Genomic DNA, 20,693 nt, shown 5'->3' with positions numbered 1-20,693 from the left:
AAACATCAACCTGGTGGTGGGCCAGCTCGGCTACCCCAAGAACATCAACCTGGTAGTGGGCCAGCTACCCCAAGAACATCAACCTGGTAGTGGGCCGGCTCGGCTACCCCAAGAACATCAACCTGGTAGTGGGCCAGCTACCCCAAGAACATCAACCTGGTAGTGGGCCGGCTCAGCTACCCCAAGAACATCAACCTGGTAGTTGGCCGGCTACCCCAATAACATCAACCTGGTAGTGGGCCGGCTCAGCTACCCCAAGAACATCAACCTGGTAGTGGGCCGGCTACCCCAATAACATCAACCTGGTAGTGGGCCAGCTACCACAATAACATCTACCTGGTAGTGGGCCGGCTCAGCTACCCCAAGAACATCAACCTGGTAGTGGGCCGGCTACCCCAATAACATCAACCTGGTAGTGGGCCGGCTCAGCTACCCCAAGAACATCAACCTGGTAGTGGGCCGGCTACCACAATAACATCAACCTGGTAGTGGGCCGGCTCAGCTACCCCAAGAACATCAACCTGGTAGTGGGCCGGCTCAGCTACCCCAAAAACATCAACCTGGTAGTGGGCCAGCTACCCCAAGAACATCAACCTGGTAGTGGGCCAGCTACCCCAAGAACATCAACCTGGTAGTGGGCCAGCTACCCCAAGAACATCAACCTGATGGTGGGCCAGCTACCCCAAGAACATCAACCTGGTAGTGAGCCAGCTACCACAAGAACATCAACCTGGTAGTGAGCCAGCTCGGCTACCCCAAAAACATCAACCTGGTAGTGGGCCAGCTATCACAATAACATCAACCTGTCCACTAGGTGTCAGACTACACCACTTTTGATACTGGCATGTCTTTGTGCTTCATGCCAGTTCACCTCTGTTTTACCACTTGGCTAGATACGTTAACTACGCAGTGCTTGATTTGGACTGGAATAGGTTTGGGTTCACCTGCACTTGTCTTTTCTTACTATCAGTGACTGTGCTAATATCTGCTTTGAGGGAAAGTTGTACTTACTATGACTGTAATATAGGGTTGTATCACCTAGCTACCTTAAGATGAATGTACTAACTATAAGTCACTCTGGATAAGAGTGTCTGGTAAATTACTCATATGTAATATTTGTGCAGTATAATATTGTGTAATCTATAAATGACTGTATATCTAAATGACTGTATATCTAAATGACGGTATATCTAAATGACGGTATATCTAAATGACTGTATATCTAAATGACTGTATATCTAAATGACTGTATATCTAAATGACCGTATATCTAAATGACTGTATATCTAAATGACTGTATATCTAAATGACTGTATATCTAAATGACTGTATATCTAAATGACGGTATATCTAAATGACTGTATATCTAAATGACCGTATATCTAAATGACGGTATATCTAAATGACCGTATATCTAAATGACCGTATATCTAAATGACTGTATATCTAAATGACCGTATATCTAAATGACCGTATATCTAAATGACCGTATATCTAAATGACCGTATATCTAAATGACTGTATATCTAAATGACTGTATATCTAAATGACCGTATATCTAAATGACCGTATATCTAAATGACTGTATATCTAAATGACTGTATATCTAAATGACTGTATATCTAAATGACTGTATATCTAAATGACGGTATATCTAAATGACCGTATATCTAAATGACTGTATATCTAAATGACTGTATATCTAAATGACTGTATATCTAAATGACGGTATATCTAAATGACTGTATATCTAAATGACCGTATATCTAAATGACTGTATATCTAAATGACGGTATATCTAAATGACCGTATATCTAAATGACTGTATATGTGCAAAATAGACAAACACAGAAAGCTTTTTTAAATAGTTTTTTTAATGTAATTGATACACCTGGTCCTATTAATACTTCAACAAACGCAGAAAATAAACAGTAGTTGAGAGGTTTCAAACAAAGAAGAAAAGCATGACCACAACAAAGAATTCACACTGTACAATGATCTGACTGTTGAGGGCCCCTGCAGTACTGTGATGGGTTATCTGACTGTTGAGGGCCCCTGTAGTACTGTGATGGGTTATCTGACTGTTGAGGGCCCCTGTAGTACTGTGATGGGTTATCTGACTGTTGAGGGCCCCTGTAGTACTGTGATGGGTTATCTGACTGTTGAGGGCCCCTGTAGTACTGTGATGGGTTATCTGACTGTTGAGGGCCCCTGTAGTACTGTGATGGGTTATCTGACTGTTAAGGGCCCCTGTAGTACTGTGATTGGTTATCTGACTGTTGAGGGCCCCTGTAGTACTGTGATGGGTTATCTGACTGTTAAGGGCCCCTGTAGTACTGTGATGGGTTATCTGACTGTTAAGGGCCCCTGCAGTACTGTGATGGGTTATCTGACTGTTGAGGGCCCCTGTAGTACTGTGATGGGTTATCTGACTGTTAAGGGCCCCTGTAGTACTGTGATGGGTTATCTGACTGTTGAGGGCCCCTGCAGTACTGTGATGGGTTATCTGACTGTTAAGGGCCCCTGTAGTACTGTGATGGGTTATCTGACTGTTGAGGGCCCCTGTAGTACTGTGATGGGTTATCTGACTGTTAAGGGCCCCTGTAGTACTGTGATTGGTTATCTGACTGTTGAGGGCCCCTGTAGTACTGTGATGGGTTATCTGACTGTTAAGGGCCCCTGTAGTACTGTGATGGGTTATCTGACTGTTGAGGGCCCCTGCAGTACTGTGATGGGTTATCTGACTGTTGAGGGCCCCTGCAGTACTGTGATGGGTTATCTGACTGTTGAGGGCCCCTGTAGTACTGTGATGGGTTATCTGACTGTTAAGGGCCCCTGCAGTACTGTGATGGGTTATCTGACTGTTGAGGGCCCCTGTAGTACTGTGATGGGTTATCTGACTGTTGAGGGCCCCTGCAGTACTGTGATGGGTTATCTGACTGTTAAGGGCCCCTGTAGTACTGTGATGGGTTATCTGACTGTTAAGGGCCCCTGTAGTACTGTGATGGGTTATCTGACTGTTAAGGGCCCCTGTAGTACTGTGATGGGTTATCTGACTGTTAAGGGCCCCTGTAGTACTGTGATGGGTTATCTGACTGTTAAGGGCCCCTGTAGTACTGTGATGGGTTATCTGACTGTTGAGGGCCCCTGCAGTACTGTGATGGGTTATCTGACTGTTAAGGGCCCCTGTAGTACTGTGATGGGTTATCTGACTGTTGAGGGCCCCTGCAGTACTGTGATGGGTTATCTGACTGTTGAGGGCCCCTGTAGTACTGTGATGGGTTATCTGACTGTTGAGGGCCCCTGTAGTACTGTGATGGGTTATCTGACTGTTAAGGGCCCCTGTAGTACTGTGATTGGTTATCTGACTGTTGAGGGCCCCTGTAGTACTGTGATGGGTTATCTGACTGTTAAGGGCCCCTGTAGTACTGTGATGGGTTATCTGACTGTTGAGGGCCCCTGTAGTACTGTGATGGGTTATCTGACTGTTAAGGGCCCCTGTAGTACTGTGATTGGTTATCTGACTGTTGAGGGCCCCTGTAGTACTGTGATGGGTTATCTGACTGTTAAGGGCCCCTGTAGTACTGTGATGGGTTATCTGACTGTTGAGGGCCCCTGCAGTACTGTGATGGGTTATCTGACTGTTGAGGGCCCCTGCAGTACTGTGATGGGTTATCTGACTGTTGAGGGCCCCTGTAGTACTGTGATGGGTTATCTGACTGTTAAGGGCCCCTGCAGTACTGTGATGGGTTATCTGACTGTTGAGGGCCCCTGTAGTACTGTGATGGGTTATCTGACTGTTGAGGGCCCCTGCAGTACTGTGATGGGTTATCTGACTGTTAAGGGCCCCTGTAGTACTGTGATGGGTTATCTGACTGTTAAGGGCCCCTGTAGTACTGTGATGGGTTATCTGACTGTTAAGGGCCCCTGTAGTACTGTGATGGGTTATCTGACTGTTAAGGGCCCCTGTAGTACTGTGATGGGTTATCAGACTGTTAAGGGCCCCTGTAGTACTGTGATGGGTTATCTGACTGTTGAGGGCCCCTGCAGTACTGTGATGGGTTATCTGACTGTTAAGGGCCCCTGTAGTACTGTGATGGGTTATCTGACTGTTGAGGGCCCCTGCAGTACTGTGATGGGTTATCTGACTGTTGAGGGCCCCTGTAGTACTGTGATGGGTTATCTGACTGTTGAGGGCCCCTGTAGTACTGTGATGGGTTATCTGACTGTTGAGGGCCCCTGCAGTACTGTGATGGGTTATCTGACTGTTAAGGGCCCCTGTAGTACTGTGATGGGTTATCTGACTGTTGAGGGCCCCTGCAGTACTGTGATGGGTTATCTGACTGTTGAGGGCCCCTGCAGTACTGTGATTGGTTATCTGACTGTTGAGGGCCCCTGCAGTACTGTGATGGGTTATCTGACTGTTGAGGGCCCCTGTAGTACTGTGATGGGTTATCTGACTGTTGAGGGCCCCTGCAGTACTGTGATGGGTTATCTGACTGTTAAGGGCCCCTGTAGTACTGTGATGGGTTATCTGACTGTTGAGGGCCCCTGCAGTACTGTGATGGGTTATCTGACTGTTAAGGGCCCCTGTAGTACTGTGATGGGTTATCTGACTGTTGAGGGCCCCTGCAGTACTGTGATTGGTTATCTGACTGTTGAGGGCCCCTGCAGTACTGTGATGGGTTATCTGACTGTTGAGGGCCCCCGCAGTACTGTGATGGGTTATCTGACTGTTGAGGGCCCCCGCAGTACTGTGATGGGTTATCTGACTGTTGAGGGCCCCCGAAGTACTGTGATGGGTTATCTGACTGTTAAGGGCCCCTGTAGTACTGTGATGGGTTATCTGACTGTTGAGGGCCCCTGCAGTACTGTGATGGGTTATCTGACTGTTAGGGGCCCCTGCAGTACTGTGATGGGTTATCTGACTGTTGAGGGCCCCTGTAGTACTGTGATGGGTTATCTGACTGTTAGGGGCCCCTGCAGTACTGTGATGGGTTATCTGACTGTTAGGGGCCCCTGCAGTACTGTGATGGGTTATCTGACTGTTAGGGGCCCCTGCAGTACTGTGATGGGTTATCTGACTGTTAGGGGCCCCTGCAGTACTGTGATGGGTTATCTGACTGTTGAGGGCCCCTGCAGTACTGTGATGGGTTATCTGACTGTTAGGGGCCCCTGCAGTACTGTGATGGGTTATCTGACTGTTAGGGGCCCCTGCAGTACTGTGATGGGTTATCTGACTGTTAGGGGCCCCTGCAGTACTGTGATGGGTTATCTGACTGTTGAGGGCCCCTGTAGTACTGTGATGGGTTATCTGACTGTTGAGGGCCCCTGTAGTACTGTGATGGGTTATCTGACTGTTGAGGGCCCCTGCAGTACTGTGATGGGTTATCTGACTGTTGAGGGCCCCTGTAGTACTGTGATGGGTTATCTGACTGTTGAGGGCCCCTGCAGTACTGTGATGGGTTATCTGACTGTTGAGGGCCCCTGTAGTACTGTGATGGGTTATCTGACTGTTAGGGGCCCCTGTAGTACTGTGATGGGTTATCTGACTGTTGAGGGCCCCTGTAGTACTGTGATGGGTTATCTGACTGTTGAGGGCCCCTGCAGTACTGTGATGGGTTATCTGACTGTTAGGGGCCCCTGTAGTACTGTGATGGGTTATCTGACTGTTGAGGGCCCCTGTAGTACTGTGATGGGTTATCTGACTGTTGAGGGCCCCTGCAGTACTGTGATGGGTTATCTGACTGTTGAGGGCCCCTGCAGTACTGTGATGGGTTATCTGACTGTTGAGGGCCCCTGCAGTACTGTGATGGGTTATCTGACTGTTGAGGGCCCCTGCAGTACTGTGATGGGTTATCTGACTGTTAAGGGCCCCTGCAGTACTGTGATGGGTTATCTGACTGTTGAGGGCCCCTGCAGTACTGTGATGGGTTATCTGACTGTTGAGGGCCCCTGCAGTACTGTGATGGGTTATCTGACTGTTGAGGGCCCCTGCAGTACTGTGATGGGTTATCTGACTGTTGAGGGCCCCCGCAGTACTGTGATGGGTTATCTGACTGTTGAGGGCCCCTGCAGTACTGTGATGGGTTATCTGACTGTTAAGGGCCCCTGTAGTACTGTGATGGGTTATCTGACTGTTAAGGGCCCCTGTAGTACTGTGATGGGTTATCTGACTGTTGAGGGCCCCTGCAGTACTGTGATTGGTTATCTGACTGTTGAGGGCCCCTGCAGTACTGTGATGGGTTATCTGACTGTTGAGGGCCCCCGCAGTACTGTGATGGGTTATCTGACTGTTGAGGGCCCCCGCAGTACTGTGATGGGTTATCTGACTGTTGAGGGCCCCCGCAGTACTGTGATGGGTTATCTGACTGTTAAGGGCCCCTGTAGTACTGTGATGGGTTATCTGACTGTTGAGGGCCCCTGCAGTACTGTGATGGGTTATCTGACTGTTAGGGGCCCCTGCAGTACTGTGATGGGTTATCTGACTGTTGAGGGCCCCTGTAGTACTGTGATGGGTTATCTGACTGTTAGGGGCCCCTGCAGTACTGTGATGGGTTATCTGACTGTTAGGGGCCCCTGCAGTACTGTGATGGGTTATCTGACTGTTAGGGGCCCCTGCAGTACTGTGATGGGTTATCTGACTGTTGAGGGCCCCTGCAGTACTGTGATGGGTTATCTGACTGTTAGGGGCCCCTGCAGTACTGTGATGGGTTATCTGACTGTTAGGGGCCCCTGCAGTACTGTGATGGGTTATCTGACTGTTAGGGGCCCCTGCAGTACTGTGATGGGTTATCTGACTGTTGAGGGCCCCTGTAGTACTGTGATGGGTTATCTGACTGTTGAGGGCCCCTGTAGTACTGTGATGGGTTATCTGACTGTTGAGGGCCCCTGCAGTACTGTGATGGGTTATCTGACTGTTGAGGGCCCCTGTAGTACTGTGATGGGTTATCTGACTGTTGAGGGCCCCTGCAGTACTGTGATGGGTTATCTGACTGTTGAGGGCCCCTGTAGTACTGTGATGGGTTATCTGACTGTTAGGGGCCCCTGTAGTACTGTGATGGGTTATCTGACTGTTGAGGGCCCCTGTAGTACTGTGATGGGTTATCTGACTGTTGAGGGCCCCTGCAGTACTGTGATGGGTTATCTGACTGTTAGGGGCCCCTGTAGTACTGTGATGGGTTATCTGACTGTTGAGGGCCCCTGTAGTACTGTGATGGGTTATCTGACTGTTGAGGGCCCCTGCAGTACTGTGATGGGTTATCTGACTGTTGAGGGCCCCTGCAGTACTGTGATGGGTTATCTGACTGTTGAGGGCCCCTGCAGTACTGTGATGGGTTATCTGACTGTTGAGGGCCCCTGCAGTACTGTGATGGGTTATCTGACTGTTAAGGGCCCCTGCAGTACTGTGATGGGTTATCTGACTGTTGAGGGCCCCTGCAGTACTGTGATGGGTTATCTGACTGTTGAGGGCCCCTGCAGTACTGTGATGGGTTATCTGACTGTTGAGGGCCCCTGCAGTACTGTGATGGGTTATCTGACTGTTGAGGGCCCCCGCAGTACTGTGATGGGTTATCTGACTGTTGAGGGCCCCTGCAGTACTGTGATGGGTTATCTGACTGTTGAGGGCCCCCGCAGTACTGTGATGGGTTATCTGACTGTTGAGGGCCCCTGCAGTACTGTGATGGGTTATCTGATTGTTGAGGGCCCCTGCAGTACTGTGATGGGTTATCTGACTGTTGAGGGCCCCTGCAGTACTGTGATGGGTTATCTGACTGTTGAGGGCCCCCGCAGTACTGTGATGGGTTATCTGACTGTTGAGGGCCCCTGCAGTACTGTGATGGGTTATCTGACTGTTGAGGGCCCCCGCAGTACTGTGATGGGTTATCTGACTGTTGAGGGCCCCTGCAGTACTGTGATGGGTTATCTGACTGTTGAGGGCCCCTGCAGTACTGTGATGGGTTATTTGACTGTTGAGGGCCCCTGCAGTACTGTGATGGGTTATCTGACTGTTAAGGGCCCCTGTAGTACTGTGATGGGTTATCTGACTGTTGAGGGCCCCTGCAGTACTGTGATGGGTTATCTGACTGTTGAGGGCCCCTGCAGTACTGTGATGGGTTATCTGACTGTTGAGGGCCCCTGCAGTACTGTGATGGGTTATCTGACTGTTAAGGGCCCCTGCAGTACTGTGATGGGTTATCTGACTGTTGAGGGCCCCTGCAGTACTGTGATGGGTTATCTGACTGTTGAGGGCCCCTGCAGTACTGTGATGGGTTATCTGACTGTTGAGGGCCCCTGCAGTACTGTGATGGGTTATCTGACTGTTGAGGGCCCCTGCAGTACTGTGATGGGTTATCTGACTGTTGAGGGCCCCTGCAGTACTGTGATGGGTTATCTGACTGTTGAGGGCCCCCGCAGTACTGTGATGGGTTATCTGACTGTTGAGGGCCCCTGCAGTACTGTGATGGGTTATCTGACTGTTGAGGGCCCCTGCAGTACTGTGATGGGTTATCTGACTGTTGAGGGCCCCTGCAGTACTGTGATGGGTTATCTGACTGTTGAGGGCCCCTGCAGTACTGTGATGGGTTATCTGACTGTTGAGGGCCCCTGCAGTACTGTGATGGGTTATCTGACTGTTGAGGGCCCCTGCAGTACTGTGATTGTGTCCAACTCGTAGTAAACAAACAAACAAAAATAAAGTTAGAAGCAAAATATGAGTAATATGTCTGGTTGGGATTGTAAAAATGTCAAAGTGTTCTTTAAGACAGCATATGTTAGGTTATGTTCAACTCGTGGTAAACAAACAAACATCCAATAAACATCACATCAGTGATAATACTTACCAGTAATTCACCATCAACACCATTTCCGTTGTTGATGGTTTCCTCTCATCCTAATCCAGGGAATGTTTAACACGCTAATGTACAGGCAGTAGGCCGATAAGTCTAGAATCCAAAGGAAATATCGCTGTAATTCAGACGGTGCAACCCAATGCTCTCTCCATCCTCCTGAAGTGTGAACTCATTCACTACTCCCTACAAGTTCCAACGCATTGGATTGGTGTAGACTCGGGTTAGTGGAACAGTCATTTCCTTTCCATGCAGGGAAGTGAACAAGTGAGAGATTATTGGGACACAGCCACAGATTCAAGTGACACAATAGTGAACCAGAGCAATATTCAGTGTAGGTGCCAAGCTACGGTAAAGCCCTCGGTGTCGTCCTGAAATGAACTGGCATGGAACTGAAACTGAATATCACTGTTTTATTCCTTTTGATGATTCGCTGACACAATAATGAAACGGACTGATATTCAGTCGGGGATCCAGGCTAGAATTGAGCAGGACACAGCATGCAGGATGACACAGCATAGGAGAACAGAGAGAAACAGGTTACAGGAAATAAAGGCTTTAGAAACATCATCATGCATCCTTTCTCCTCAGTCCCCCTTTCACATACATATAGAGTTACACGCTTAGAAAACAGGGTTCTAAATAGGGTTCTTCGGCAGTCCCCATAGGAGAATCCCTTTCGGTTCCAGGTAGAACCCTTTTTGGTTCCAGGTAGAACACTTTTGAGTTCCATGTAGAACCCTCTGAGGAAAAGGTTCTACATGGAACCCCAAAAGGTTCTACCTGGAACCATAAAGGGTTCTTCAAAGGGTTCTCCTATGTGGACAGCCAAAGAACCCTTTCAGGTTCTAGACAGCACCTTTTTCTCTAAGAGTCTAGACATCATCACAATTTCAATGAATGATCTGTTTTCCAGTCACATTTAAAAAATAGGTCCATTATATTTGCCCTTCCTCGATATCAATGAATAACCTGAAAGATAAGTGACAATAAATACGTGGTCCGTTTTCATCAAGTTTGACTCATCACTCTGACGGAAGACATCATGAAGACTTTGGGTTGTGTCAAATGTGTAAGAGCTGAGTCGTCGAGTGTAAGAGCTGTGTCGTCAATGTGTAAGAGCTGTGTCGTCAATGTGTAAGAGCTGCGTCGTCAAGTGTAAGAGCTGTGTCGTCAAGTGTAAGAGCTGCGTCGTCAAGTGTAAGAGTTGCGTCGTCAAGTGTAAGAGCTGCGTCGTCAAGTGTAAGAGCTGTGTCGTCAAGTGTAAGAGCTGCGTCGTCAAGTGTAAGAGCTGCGTCGTCAAGTGTAAGAGCTGTGTCGTCAAGTGTAAGAGCTGCGTCGTCAAGTGTAAGAGCTGCGTCGTCAAGTGTAAGAGCTGCGTCGTCAAGTGTAAGAGCTGTGTCGTCAAGTGTAAGAGCTGCGTCGTCAAGTGTAAGAGCTGTGTCGTCAAGTGTAAGAGCTGTGTCTTCAAGTGTAAGAGCTGCGTCGTCAAGTGTAAGAGCTGCGTCGTCAAGTGTAAGAGCTGTGTCGTCAAGTGTAAGAGCTGCGTCGTCAAGTGTAAGAGCTGTGTCGTCAAGTGTAAGAGCTGTGTCGTCAAGTGTAAGAGCTGTGTCGTCAAGTGTAAGAGCTGCGTCGTCAAGTGTAAGAGCTGCGTCGTCAAGTGTAAGAGCTGCGTCGTCAAGTGTAAGAGCTGCGTCGTCAAGTGTAAGAGCTGCGTCGTCAAGTGTAAGAGCTGCGTCGTCAAGTGTAAGAGCTGCGTCGTCAAGTGTAAGAGCTGCGTCGTCAAGTGTAAGAGCTGCGTCGTCAAGTGTAAGAGCTGCGTCGTCAATGTGTAAGAGCTGTGTCGTCAAGTGTAAGAGCTGTGTCGTCAAGTGTAAGAGGAGCTGAATGCTAGACTGGTTAGATGACAGTTTGTAATAGCGATGACAGGTTGGGGAAGACTGAAGACAGTTCATGTAATAACCATTTAACAGTCTATGGCTGTGAAGGAAATCAATCTGGTTATTTGCTGTCCCCTGAAATCCATCAAAGGTGACGTCACTCACAGGAAAATATATAAACGTTCAACTTGGTTCATAACAATCATGTCTTCTGATCTGGCTCGAGACGAACACTCACATTTGAAGAAAACACATAACTGAATTGTTGGTTTGTTTGGGGAGAGATGCAAGTGCACTTTACACTCAGGGTTCTATGTAGTCTCCTGGTTTCTACACGTACAGTACAGGACTTTGAGAGTGTCAGTGTGTTCCTGAGCCGTTGTTGACCCCATACCACCTGCATTTAAGTAACAGATGGCCAAGAGAGCAGGGTGAGACATCCATGGACAGGGTGATCTGTAAACTCTGCTTCCTCAGTACAGTGGTAGTCCCAGACAGACTCTTCCTCAGTACAGTGGTAGTCCCAGACAGACCCTTCCTGAGGGGGACCGGTAGGCCATAGTTGGGGGCTATACCTGCTGGAAGTCTGTCCCAAAGTGTCTGATCTGTGCGTCAGTCATAGACAGGTAGGTAGTTCTCATTCTGGGAGAATACTGCAGGAGGAAGGAACAAAACACACGTTAGATCCCATAACTGTGTGAAAGAAAAATTGTTTCAATCAAATCAATCAATCGAACTTTGAAAAATGTTCAGACATTTTCAGACATTTGTTTTGATTAGGAGGTGCTAGGTGGTGGGTAAGTTAGAGAGTCGTGCGACTCAGTGTTCTGAACTACAAGGTAGTTAAAGTCGGCAGGACACAGGTCACGGGTGAAGGGCAGGCAGAGGTCAAAGGTGAGGGGCGTGTGGCCGAGATTTGGGTTAGTGGCGGGAGGGCACATCACATGAAAAGTTCCACTCACAGGTTAACACACTGAGGACACAACATCGCCGGAGGTTAGAGGTCACAGAGCTTAGAGAGGTCACATTGGGGTCAGGACCAAACGAGCTAATAATGTGGGTTAATAACGGGTTAATAATGGTCAGTCTCATTCCGGAGGTGTAGGGTTACAAAAGCAATAATTAGAACTAAGAACTAGAACTAAGAACTAGAACTAAGAATTACAAGTAAGACTTAGAACCACCTCTTATTAGACGGGCGGAAGGAGAATGAGAGCGGTACAACAAAGGAAAGGGAGTGTAAAGGTACAGTAAGGTTGTGTGTAGTGTATCCTCCTTAACAAAGGAAAGGGAGTGTAAAGGTACAGTAAGGTTGTGTGTAGTGTATCCTCCTTAACAAAGGAAAGGGAGTGTAAAGGTACACAGTAAGGTTGTGTGTAGTGTATCCTCCTTAACAAAGGAGAGGGAGTGTAAAGGTACACCAGTAAGGTTGTGTGTAGTGTATCCTCCTTAACAAAGGAAAGGGAGTGTAAAGGTACAGTAAGGTTGTGTGTAGTGTATCCTCCTTAACAAAGGAAAGGGAGTGTAAAGGTACAGTAAGGTTGTGTGTAGTGTATCCTCCTTAACAAAGGAAAGGGAGTGTAAAGGTACACAGTAAGGTTGTGTGTAGTGTATCCTCCTTAACAAAGGAAAGGGAGTGTAAAGGTACACAGTAAGGTTGTGTGTAGTGTATCCTCCTTAACAAAGGAGAGGGAGTGTAAAGGTACAGTAAGGTTGTGTGTAGTGTATCCTCCTTAACAAAGGAAAGGGAGTGTAAAGGTACAGTAAGGTTGTGTGTAGTGTATCCTCCTTAACAAAGGAAAGGGGAGTGTAAAGGTACAGTAAGGTTGTGTGTAGTGTATCCTCCTTAACAAAGGAGAGGGAGTGTAAAGGTACAGTAAGGTTGTGTGTAGTGTATCCTCCTTAACAAAGGAAAGGGGAGTGTAAAGGTACAGTAAGGTTGTGTGTAGTGTATCCTCCTTAACAAAGGAGAGGGAGTGTAAAGGTACAGTAAGGTTGTGTGTAGTGTATCCTCCTTAACAAAGGAAAGGCAGTGTAAAGGTACAGTAAGGTTGTGTGTAGTGTATCCTCCTTAACAAAGGAAAGGGAGTGTAAAGGTACACAGTAAGGTTGTGTGTAGTGTATCCTCCTTAACAAAGGAGAGGGAGTGTAAAGGTACAGTAAGGTTGTGTGTAGTGTATCCTCCTTAACAAAGGAGAGGGAGTGTAAAGGTACAGTAAGGTTGTGTGTAGTGTATCCTCCTTAACAAAGGAGAGGGAGTGTAAAGGTACAGTAAGGTTGTGTGTAGTGTATCCTCCTTAACAAAGGAAAGGGAGTGTAAAGGTACAGTAAGGTTGTGTGTAGTGTATCCTCCTTAACAAAGGATAGGGAGTGTAAAGGTACACAGTAAGGTTGTGTGTAGTGTATCCTCCTTAACAAAGGAAAGGGAGTGTAAAGGTACAGTAAGGTTGTGTGTAGTGTATCCTCCTTAACAAAGGAAAGGGAGTGTAAAGGTACAGTAAGGTTGTGTGTAGTGTATCCTCCTTAACAAAGGAAAGGGGAGTGTAAAGGTACAGTAAGGTTGTGTGTAGTGTATCCTCCTTAACAAAGGAGAGGGAGTGTAAAGGTACAGTAAGGTTGTGTGTAGTGTATCCTCCTTAACAAAGGAAAGGGGAGTGTAAAGGTACAGTAAGGTTGTGTGTAGTGTATCCTCCTTAACAAAGGAGAGGGAGTGTAAAGGTACAGTAAGGTTGTGTGTAGTGTATCCTCCTTAACAAAGGAAAGGCAGTGTAAAGGTACAGTAAGGTTGTGTGTAGTGTATCCTCCTTAACAAAGGAAAGGGAGTGTAAAGGTACACAGTAAGGTTGTGTGTAGTGTATCCTCCTTAACAAAGGAGAGGGAGTGTAAAGGTACAGTAAGGTTGTGTGTAGTGTATCCTCCTTAACAAAGGAGAGGGAGTGTAAAGGTACAGTAAGGTTGTGTGTAGTGTATCCTCCTTAACAAAGGAGAGGGAGTGTAAAGGTACAGTAAGGTTGTGTGTAGTGTATCCTCCTTAACAAAGGAAAGGGAGTGTAAAGGTACAGTAAGGTTGTGTGTAGTGTATCCTCCTTAACAAAGGATAGGGAGTGTAAAGGTACACAGTAAGGTTGTGTGTAGTGTATCCTCCTTAACAAAGGAAAGGGAGTGTAAAGGTACAGTAAGGTTGTGTGTAGTGTATCCTCCTTAACAAAGGAAAGGGAGTGTAAAGGTACAGTAAGGTTGTGTGTAGTGTATCCTCCTTAACAAAGGAAAGGGAGTGTAAAGGTACAGTAAGGTTGTGTGTAGTGTATCCTCCTTAACAAAGGAGAGGGAGTGTAAAGGTACAGTAAGGTTGTGTGTAGTGTATCCTCCTTAACAAAGGAAGGGGAGTGTAAAGGTACAGTAAGGTTGTGTGTAGTGTATCCTCCTTAACAAAGGAAGGGGAGTGTAAAGGTACAGTAAGGTTGTGTGTAGTGTATCCTCCTTAACAAAGGAAAGGCAGTGTAAAGGTACAGTAAGGTTGTGTGTAGTGTATCCTCCTTAACAAAGGAAAGGGAGTGTAAAGGTTCAGTAAGGTTGTGTGTAGTGTATCCTCCTTAACAAAGGAGAGGGAGTGTAAAGGTACAGTAAGGTTGTGTGTAGTGTATCCTCCTTAACAAAGGAAGGGGAGTGTAAAGGTACAGTAAGGTTGTGTGTAGTGTATCCTCCTTAACAAAGGAAAGGCAGTGTAAAGGTACAGTAAGGTTGTGTGTAGTGTATCCTCCTTAACAAAGGAAAGGCAGTGTAAAGGTACAGTAAGGTTGTGTGTAGTGTATCCTCCTTAACAAAGGAGAGGGAGTGTAAAGGTACAGTAAGGTTGTGTGTAGTGTATCCTCCTTAACAAAGGAAAGGGAGTGTAAAGGTACACCAGTAAGGTTGTGTGTAGTGTATCCTCCTTAACAAAGGAAAGGGAGTGTAAAGGTACAGTAAGGTTGTGTGTAGTGTATCCTCCTTAACAAAGGAAAGGCAGTGTAAAGGTACAGTAAGGTTGTGTGTAGTGTATCCTCCTTAACAAAGGAGAGGGAGTGTAAAGGTACAGTAAGGTTGTGTGTAGTGTATCCTCCTTAACAAAGGAGAGGGAGTGTAAAGGTACAGTAAGGTTGTGTGTAGTGTATCCTCCTTAACAAAGGAGAGGGAGTGTAAAGGTACAGTAAGGTTGTGTGTAGTGTATCCTCCTTAACAAAGGAGAGGGAGTGTAAAGGTACAGTAAGGTTGTGTGTAGTGTATCCTCCTTAACAAAGGATAGGGAGTGTAAAGGTACAGTAAGGTTGTGTGTAGTGTATCCTCCTTAACAAAGGATAGGGAGTGTAAAGGTACAGTAAGGTTGTGTGTAGTGTATCCTCCTTAACAAAGGAAGGGGAGTGTAAAGGTACAGTAAGGTTGTGTGTAGTGTATCCTCCTTAACAAAGGAGAGGGAGTGTAAAGGTACACAGTAAGGTTGTGTGTAGTGTATCCTCCTTAACAAAGGAGAGGGAGTGTAAAGGTACACCAGTAAGGTTGTGTGTAGTGTATCCTCCTTAACAAAGGAGAGGGAGTGTAAAGGTACAGTAAGGTTGTGTGTAGTGTATCCTCCTTAACAAAGGAGAGGGAGTGTAAAGGTACAGTAAGGTTGTGTGTAGTGTATCCTCCTTAACAAAGGAAAGGCAGTGTAAAGGTACAGTAAGGTTGTGTGTAGTGTATCCTCCTTAACAAAGGAAAGGGAGTGTAAAGGTACAGTAAGGTTGTGTGTAGTGTATCCTCCTTAACAAAGGAAAGGGAGTGTAAAGGTACAGTAAGGTTGTGTGTAGTGTATCCTCCTTAACAAAGGAAAGGGAGTGTAAAGGTACACCAGTAAGGTTGTGTGTAGTGTATCCTCCTTAACAAAGGAAAGGGAGTGTAAAGGTACAGTAAGGTTGTGTGTAGTGTATCCTCCTTAACAAAGGAAAGGGAGTGTAAAGGTACACCAGTAAGGTTGTGTGTAGTGTATCCTCCTTAACAAAGGAGAGGGAGTGTAAAGGTACAGTAAGGTTGTGTGTAGTGTATCCTCCTTAACAAAGGAAGGGGAGTGTAAAGGTACAGTAAGGTTGTGTGTAGTGTATCCTCCTTAACAAAGGAAGGGGAGTGTAAAGGTACAGTAAGGTTGTGTGTAGTGTATCCTCCTTAACAAAGGATAGGGAGTGTAAAGGTACAGTAAGGTTGTGTGTAGTGTATCCTCCTTAACAAAGGATAGGGAGTGTAAAGGTACAGTAAGGTTGTGTGTAGTGTATCCTCCTTAACAAAGGAAAGGCAGTGTAAAGGTACAGTAAGGTTGTGTGTAGTGTATCCTCCTTAACAAAGGAAAGGGAGTGTAAAGGTACACCAGTAAGGTTGTGTGTAGTGTATCCTCCTTAACAAAGGAAAGGGAGTGTAAAGGTACAGTAAGGTTGTGTGTAGTGTATCCTCCTTAACAAAGGAAAGGGAGTGTAAAGGTACAGTAAGGTTGTGTGTAGTGTATCCTCCTTAACAAAGGAAAGGGAGTGTAAAGGTACAGTAAGGTTGTGTGTAGTGTATCCTCCTTAACAAAGGAGAGGGAGTGTAAAGGTTCAGTAAGGTTGTGTGTAGTGTATCCTCCTTAACAAAGGAGAGGGAGTGTAAAGGTTCAGTAAGGTTGTGTGTAGTGTATCCTCCTTAACAAAGGAAAGGCAGTGTAAAGGTACAGTAAGGTTGTGTGTAGTGTACAACAGAACACTTACTGTTTCTAAATGTCTGCGGGTAACAGAAAATATAAAAAATTAAGTTAGAAGCAAAATATGAGTAAGATGTCTGGCTAGCATTGTAAAAATGTCAAAGTGTTCTTTAAGACAGCATGAAGAGATATGTTAGGTTCTGGCCCATACCCTATATGGTAGATGTAGAAAAACCAGAAGGCCAGTATGATTGGCACACAAACAGGTTTTCGTCTCTGTCATTCGTACCAAAAATATTATATTTTTTACAATATAGGATGGACAACTGCATATTGGCAACGGCTTAGAAACATCAACGGCTTAGAAACATCAACGGCTTAGAAACATCAACGGCTTAGAAACATCAACGGCTTAGAAACATCAACGGCTTAGAAACATCAACGGCTTAGAAACATCAACGGCTTAGAAACATCAACGGCTTAGAAACATCAACGGCTTAGAAACATCAACGGCTTAGAAACATCAACGGCTTAGAAACATCTAGTAGAATATATAACGCTTCATGAATAAATAGGTTCCATCGATCCACATAAACCCACGTCTGAATTGGATCTGTTTAAAAGACAGCTTCCTAGCATCTCGTCCCACTTGTTTCCTGATGCCAGAGACTGACCCTGTGTGTTAGCGGTAGCATCTCGTCCCACTTGTTTCCTGATGCCAGAGACTGACCCTGTGTGTTAGCGGTATCATCTCGTCCCACTTGTTTCCTGATGCCAGAGACTGACCCTGTGTGTTAGCGGTAGCATCTCGTCCCACTTGTTTCCCGATGCCAGAGACTGACCCTGTGTGTTAGCGGTAGCATCTAGTCCCACTTGTTTCCTGATGCCAGAGACTGACCCTGTGTGTTAGCGGTAGCATCTAGTCCCACTTGTTTCCTGATGCCAGAGACTGACCCTGTGTGTTAGCGGTATCATCTAGTCCCACTTGTTTCCTGATGCCAGAGACTGACCCTGTGTGTTAGCGGTATCATCTAGTCCCACTTGTTTCCTAATGCCAGAGACTGACCCTGTGTGTTAGCGGTATCATCTCGTCCCACTTGTTTCCTAATGCCAGAGACTGACCCTGTGTGTTAGCGGTATCATCTCGTCCCACTTGTTTCCTGATGCCAGAGACTGACCCTGTGCGTTAGCGGTATCATCTAGTCCCACTTGTTTCCCGATGCCAGACACTGACCCTGTGTGTTAGCGGTAGCATCTAGTCCCACTTGTTTCCTAATGCCAGAGACTGACCCTGTGTGTTAGCGGTAGCATCTCGTCCCACTTGTTTCCTGATGCCAGAGACTGACCCTGTGTGTTAGCGGTATCATCTCGTCCCACTTGTTTCCTAATGCCAGAGACTGACCCTGTGTGTTAGCGGTAGCATCTCGTCCCACTTGTTTCCTGATGCCAGAGACTGACCCTGTGTGTTAGCGGTATCATCTCGTCCCACTTGTTTCCTAATGCCAGAGACTGACCCTGTGTGTTAGCGGTATCATCTAGTCCCACTTGTTTCCCGATGCCAGAGACTGACCCTGTGTGTTAGCGGTATCATCTAGTCCCACTTGTTTCCTGATGCCAGAGACTGACTCAGTGTGTTAGCGGTATCATCTAGTCCCACTTGTTTCCTAATGCCAGAGACTGACCCTGTGTGTTAGCGGTATCATCTAGTCCCACTTGTTTCCCGATGCCAGAGACTGACCCTGTGTGTTAGCGGTATCATCTAGTCCCACTTGTTTCCTGATGCCAGAGACTGACTCAGTGTGTTAGCGGTATCATCTAGTCCCACTTGTTTCCTGATGCCAGAGACTGACCCTGTGTGTTAGCGGTATCATCTAGTCCCACTTGTTTCCCGATGCCAGAGACTGACCCTGTGTGTTAGCGGTATCATCTAGTCCCACTTGTTTCCTGATGCCAGAGACTGACCCTGTGTGTTAGCGGTAGCATCTCGTCCCACTTGTTTCCTGATGCCAGAGACTGACCCTGTGTGTTAGCGGTAGCATCTAGTCCCACTTGTTTCCTGATGCCAGAGACTGACCCTGTGCGTTAGCGGTATCATCTAGTCCCACTTATTTCCTGATGCCAGAGACTGACCCTGTGCGTTAGCGGTATCATCTAGTCCCACTTGTTTCCCGATGCCAGAGACTGACCCTGTGTGTTAGCGGTATCATCTAGTCCCACTTGTTTCCCGATGCCAGAGACTGACCCTGTGTGTTAGCGGTATCATCTAGTCCCACTTGTTTCCTGATGCCAGAGACTGACCCTGTGTGTTAGCGGTATCATCTAGTCCCACTTGTTTCCTGATGCCAGAGACTGACCCTGTGTGTTAGCGGTAGCATCTAGTCCCACTTGTTTCCCGATGCCAGAGACTGACCCTGTGTGTTAGCGGTATCATCTAGTCCCACTTGTTTCCCGATGCCAGAGACTGACCCTGTGTGTTAGCGGTATCATCTAGTCCCACTTGTTTCCTGATGCCAGAGACTGACCCTGTGTGTTAGCGGTATCATCTAGTCCCACTTGTTTCCTGATGCCAGAGACTGACCCTGTGTGTTAGCGGTAGCATCTAGTCCCACTTGTTTCCTGGTGCCAGAGACTGACCCTGTGTGTTAGCGGTATCATTTATTAAACAGCGGCTGACATTGTAGCTGTTTTAGATTAACTAACTTCTTAGTAATGACTCGGGACGTCGGGTTTGATACGAAAGCTTATTTTAGTAAGAATACTTGTTTACGTTACATTTAACAACAATTGTTTTGGTACAGAGCAATGCAGGTAAGATGCTGTTGGAAAGTCAGCCACAATCATCCGCACCTGCACATAATTGGCGCGTTATCACTCATTCCTCTCGCAAGGCATTCTGGGACTTGCAGTCAAAAAGCGTAATTCAACACAACCCAATACAATTACATATGCAAATAAATCTAAAGAAATATCTTTAGATACAGCTCAAAGAATAAACTTAAACATTAACTCTGTAACACATTAAAGTTACAACAAGCTGTTCAGTTCTAATAACACCACCACTGGGCCTCTCCTCTCATGGCAGGGTATGCAGCACTTGTTGTTCTGTAGAACAAGAAGTACTCTTGTCTTGAATTCTGTGCAGACTTAAGTGCTCTGTAGTCTCCCTTGCACGCGCGTGTCTGTGTGTAAGAAGAGACTAAGTGTTCTGACTCTGAAGAGTTTGATTCTCTCCCTGCACACAGCAGCACTAGAACAATGGTTCTGATTCACAGCAACATCCTTTAACATAACCAGTCAGGCCATACTGTAACATTACCAGTCAGGTCATACTGTAACATTACCAGTAAGGTCATTCTGTAACATTACCATACTGTAACATTACCAGTCAGATCATACTGTAACATTACCATACTGTAACATTACCAGTCAGGTCATACTGTAACATTACCAGTCAGGTCATACTGTAACATTACCAGTCAGGCCATACTGTAACATTACCAGTCAGGCCATACTGTAACATTACCAGTCAGGCCATACTGTAACATTACCAGTCAGGCCATACTGTAACATTACCAGTCAGGCCATACTGTAACATTACCAGTCAGGTCATACTGTAACATTACTAGTCAGGTCATACTGTAACATTACCAGTCAGGCCATACTGTAACATTACCAGTCAGGCCATACTGTAACATTACCAGTCAGGCCATACTGTAACATTACCATACTGTAACATTACCAGTCAGGCCATACTGTAACATTACCAGTCAGGTCATACTGTAACATTACCAGTCAGGTCATACTGTAACATTACCAGTCAGGTCATACTGTAACATTACCAGTCAGGCCATACTGTAACATTACCAGTCAGGCCATACTGTAACATTACCAGTCAGGCCATACTGTAACATTACCAGTCAGGCCATACTGTAACATTACCAGTCAGGTCATACTGTAACATTACTAGTCAGGTCATACTGTAACATTACCAGTCAGGCCATACTGTAACATTACCAGTCAGGCCATACTGTAACATTACCAGTCAGGCCATACTGTAGCATTACCAGTCAGGCCATACTGTAACATTACCAGTAAGATCATACTGTAACATTACCAGTCAGGTCATACTGTAACATTACCAGTAAGGTCATACTGTAACATTACCAGTCAGGCCATACTAACATTACCAGTCAGGTCATACTGTAACATTACCAGTAAGGTCATACTGTAACATTACCAGTAAGATCATACTGTAACATTACCAGTCAGGTCATACTGTAACAT

At 46.3% G+C, this 20,693-nt stretch overlaps 1 protein-coding gene across 1 annotated transcript in view; it reads right to left on the bottom strand.

The window, feature by feature from the left end:
• Positions 1-11,257: 11,257 nt before the first annotated feature.
• Positions 11,258-20,693, bottom strand: part of LOC139402155 (protein tweety homolog 2-like) — an 87,303-nt gene continuing 77,867 nt past the window's right edge. The window contains exon 14 of the mRNA XM_071146242.1: positions 11,258-11,382. Within this exon, the coding sequence (XP_071002343.1) occupies positions 11,299-11,382 (84 nt within the window). The 3' untranslated portion in view covers positions 11,258-11,298. The remainder of the gene's footprint in view (positions 11,383-20,693) is intronic.

The sequence above is a fragment of the Oncorhynchus clarkii genome, unplaced genomic scaffold (genome assembly GCF_045791955.1).
Source record: "Oncorhynchus clarkii lewisi isolate Uvic-CL-2024 unplaced genomic scaffold, UVic_Ocla_1.0 unplaced_contig_11082_pilon_pilon, whole genome shotgun sequence".
Lineage (NCBI taxonomy): Eukaryota > Metazoa > Chordata > Actinopteri > Salmoniformes > Salmonidae > Oncorhynchus > Oncorhynchus clarkii.
Note: the sequence above shows the minus strand (reverse complement) of the source record. Positions and strands in the feature narration are given on the sequence as shown.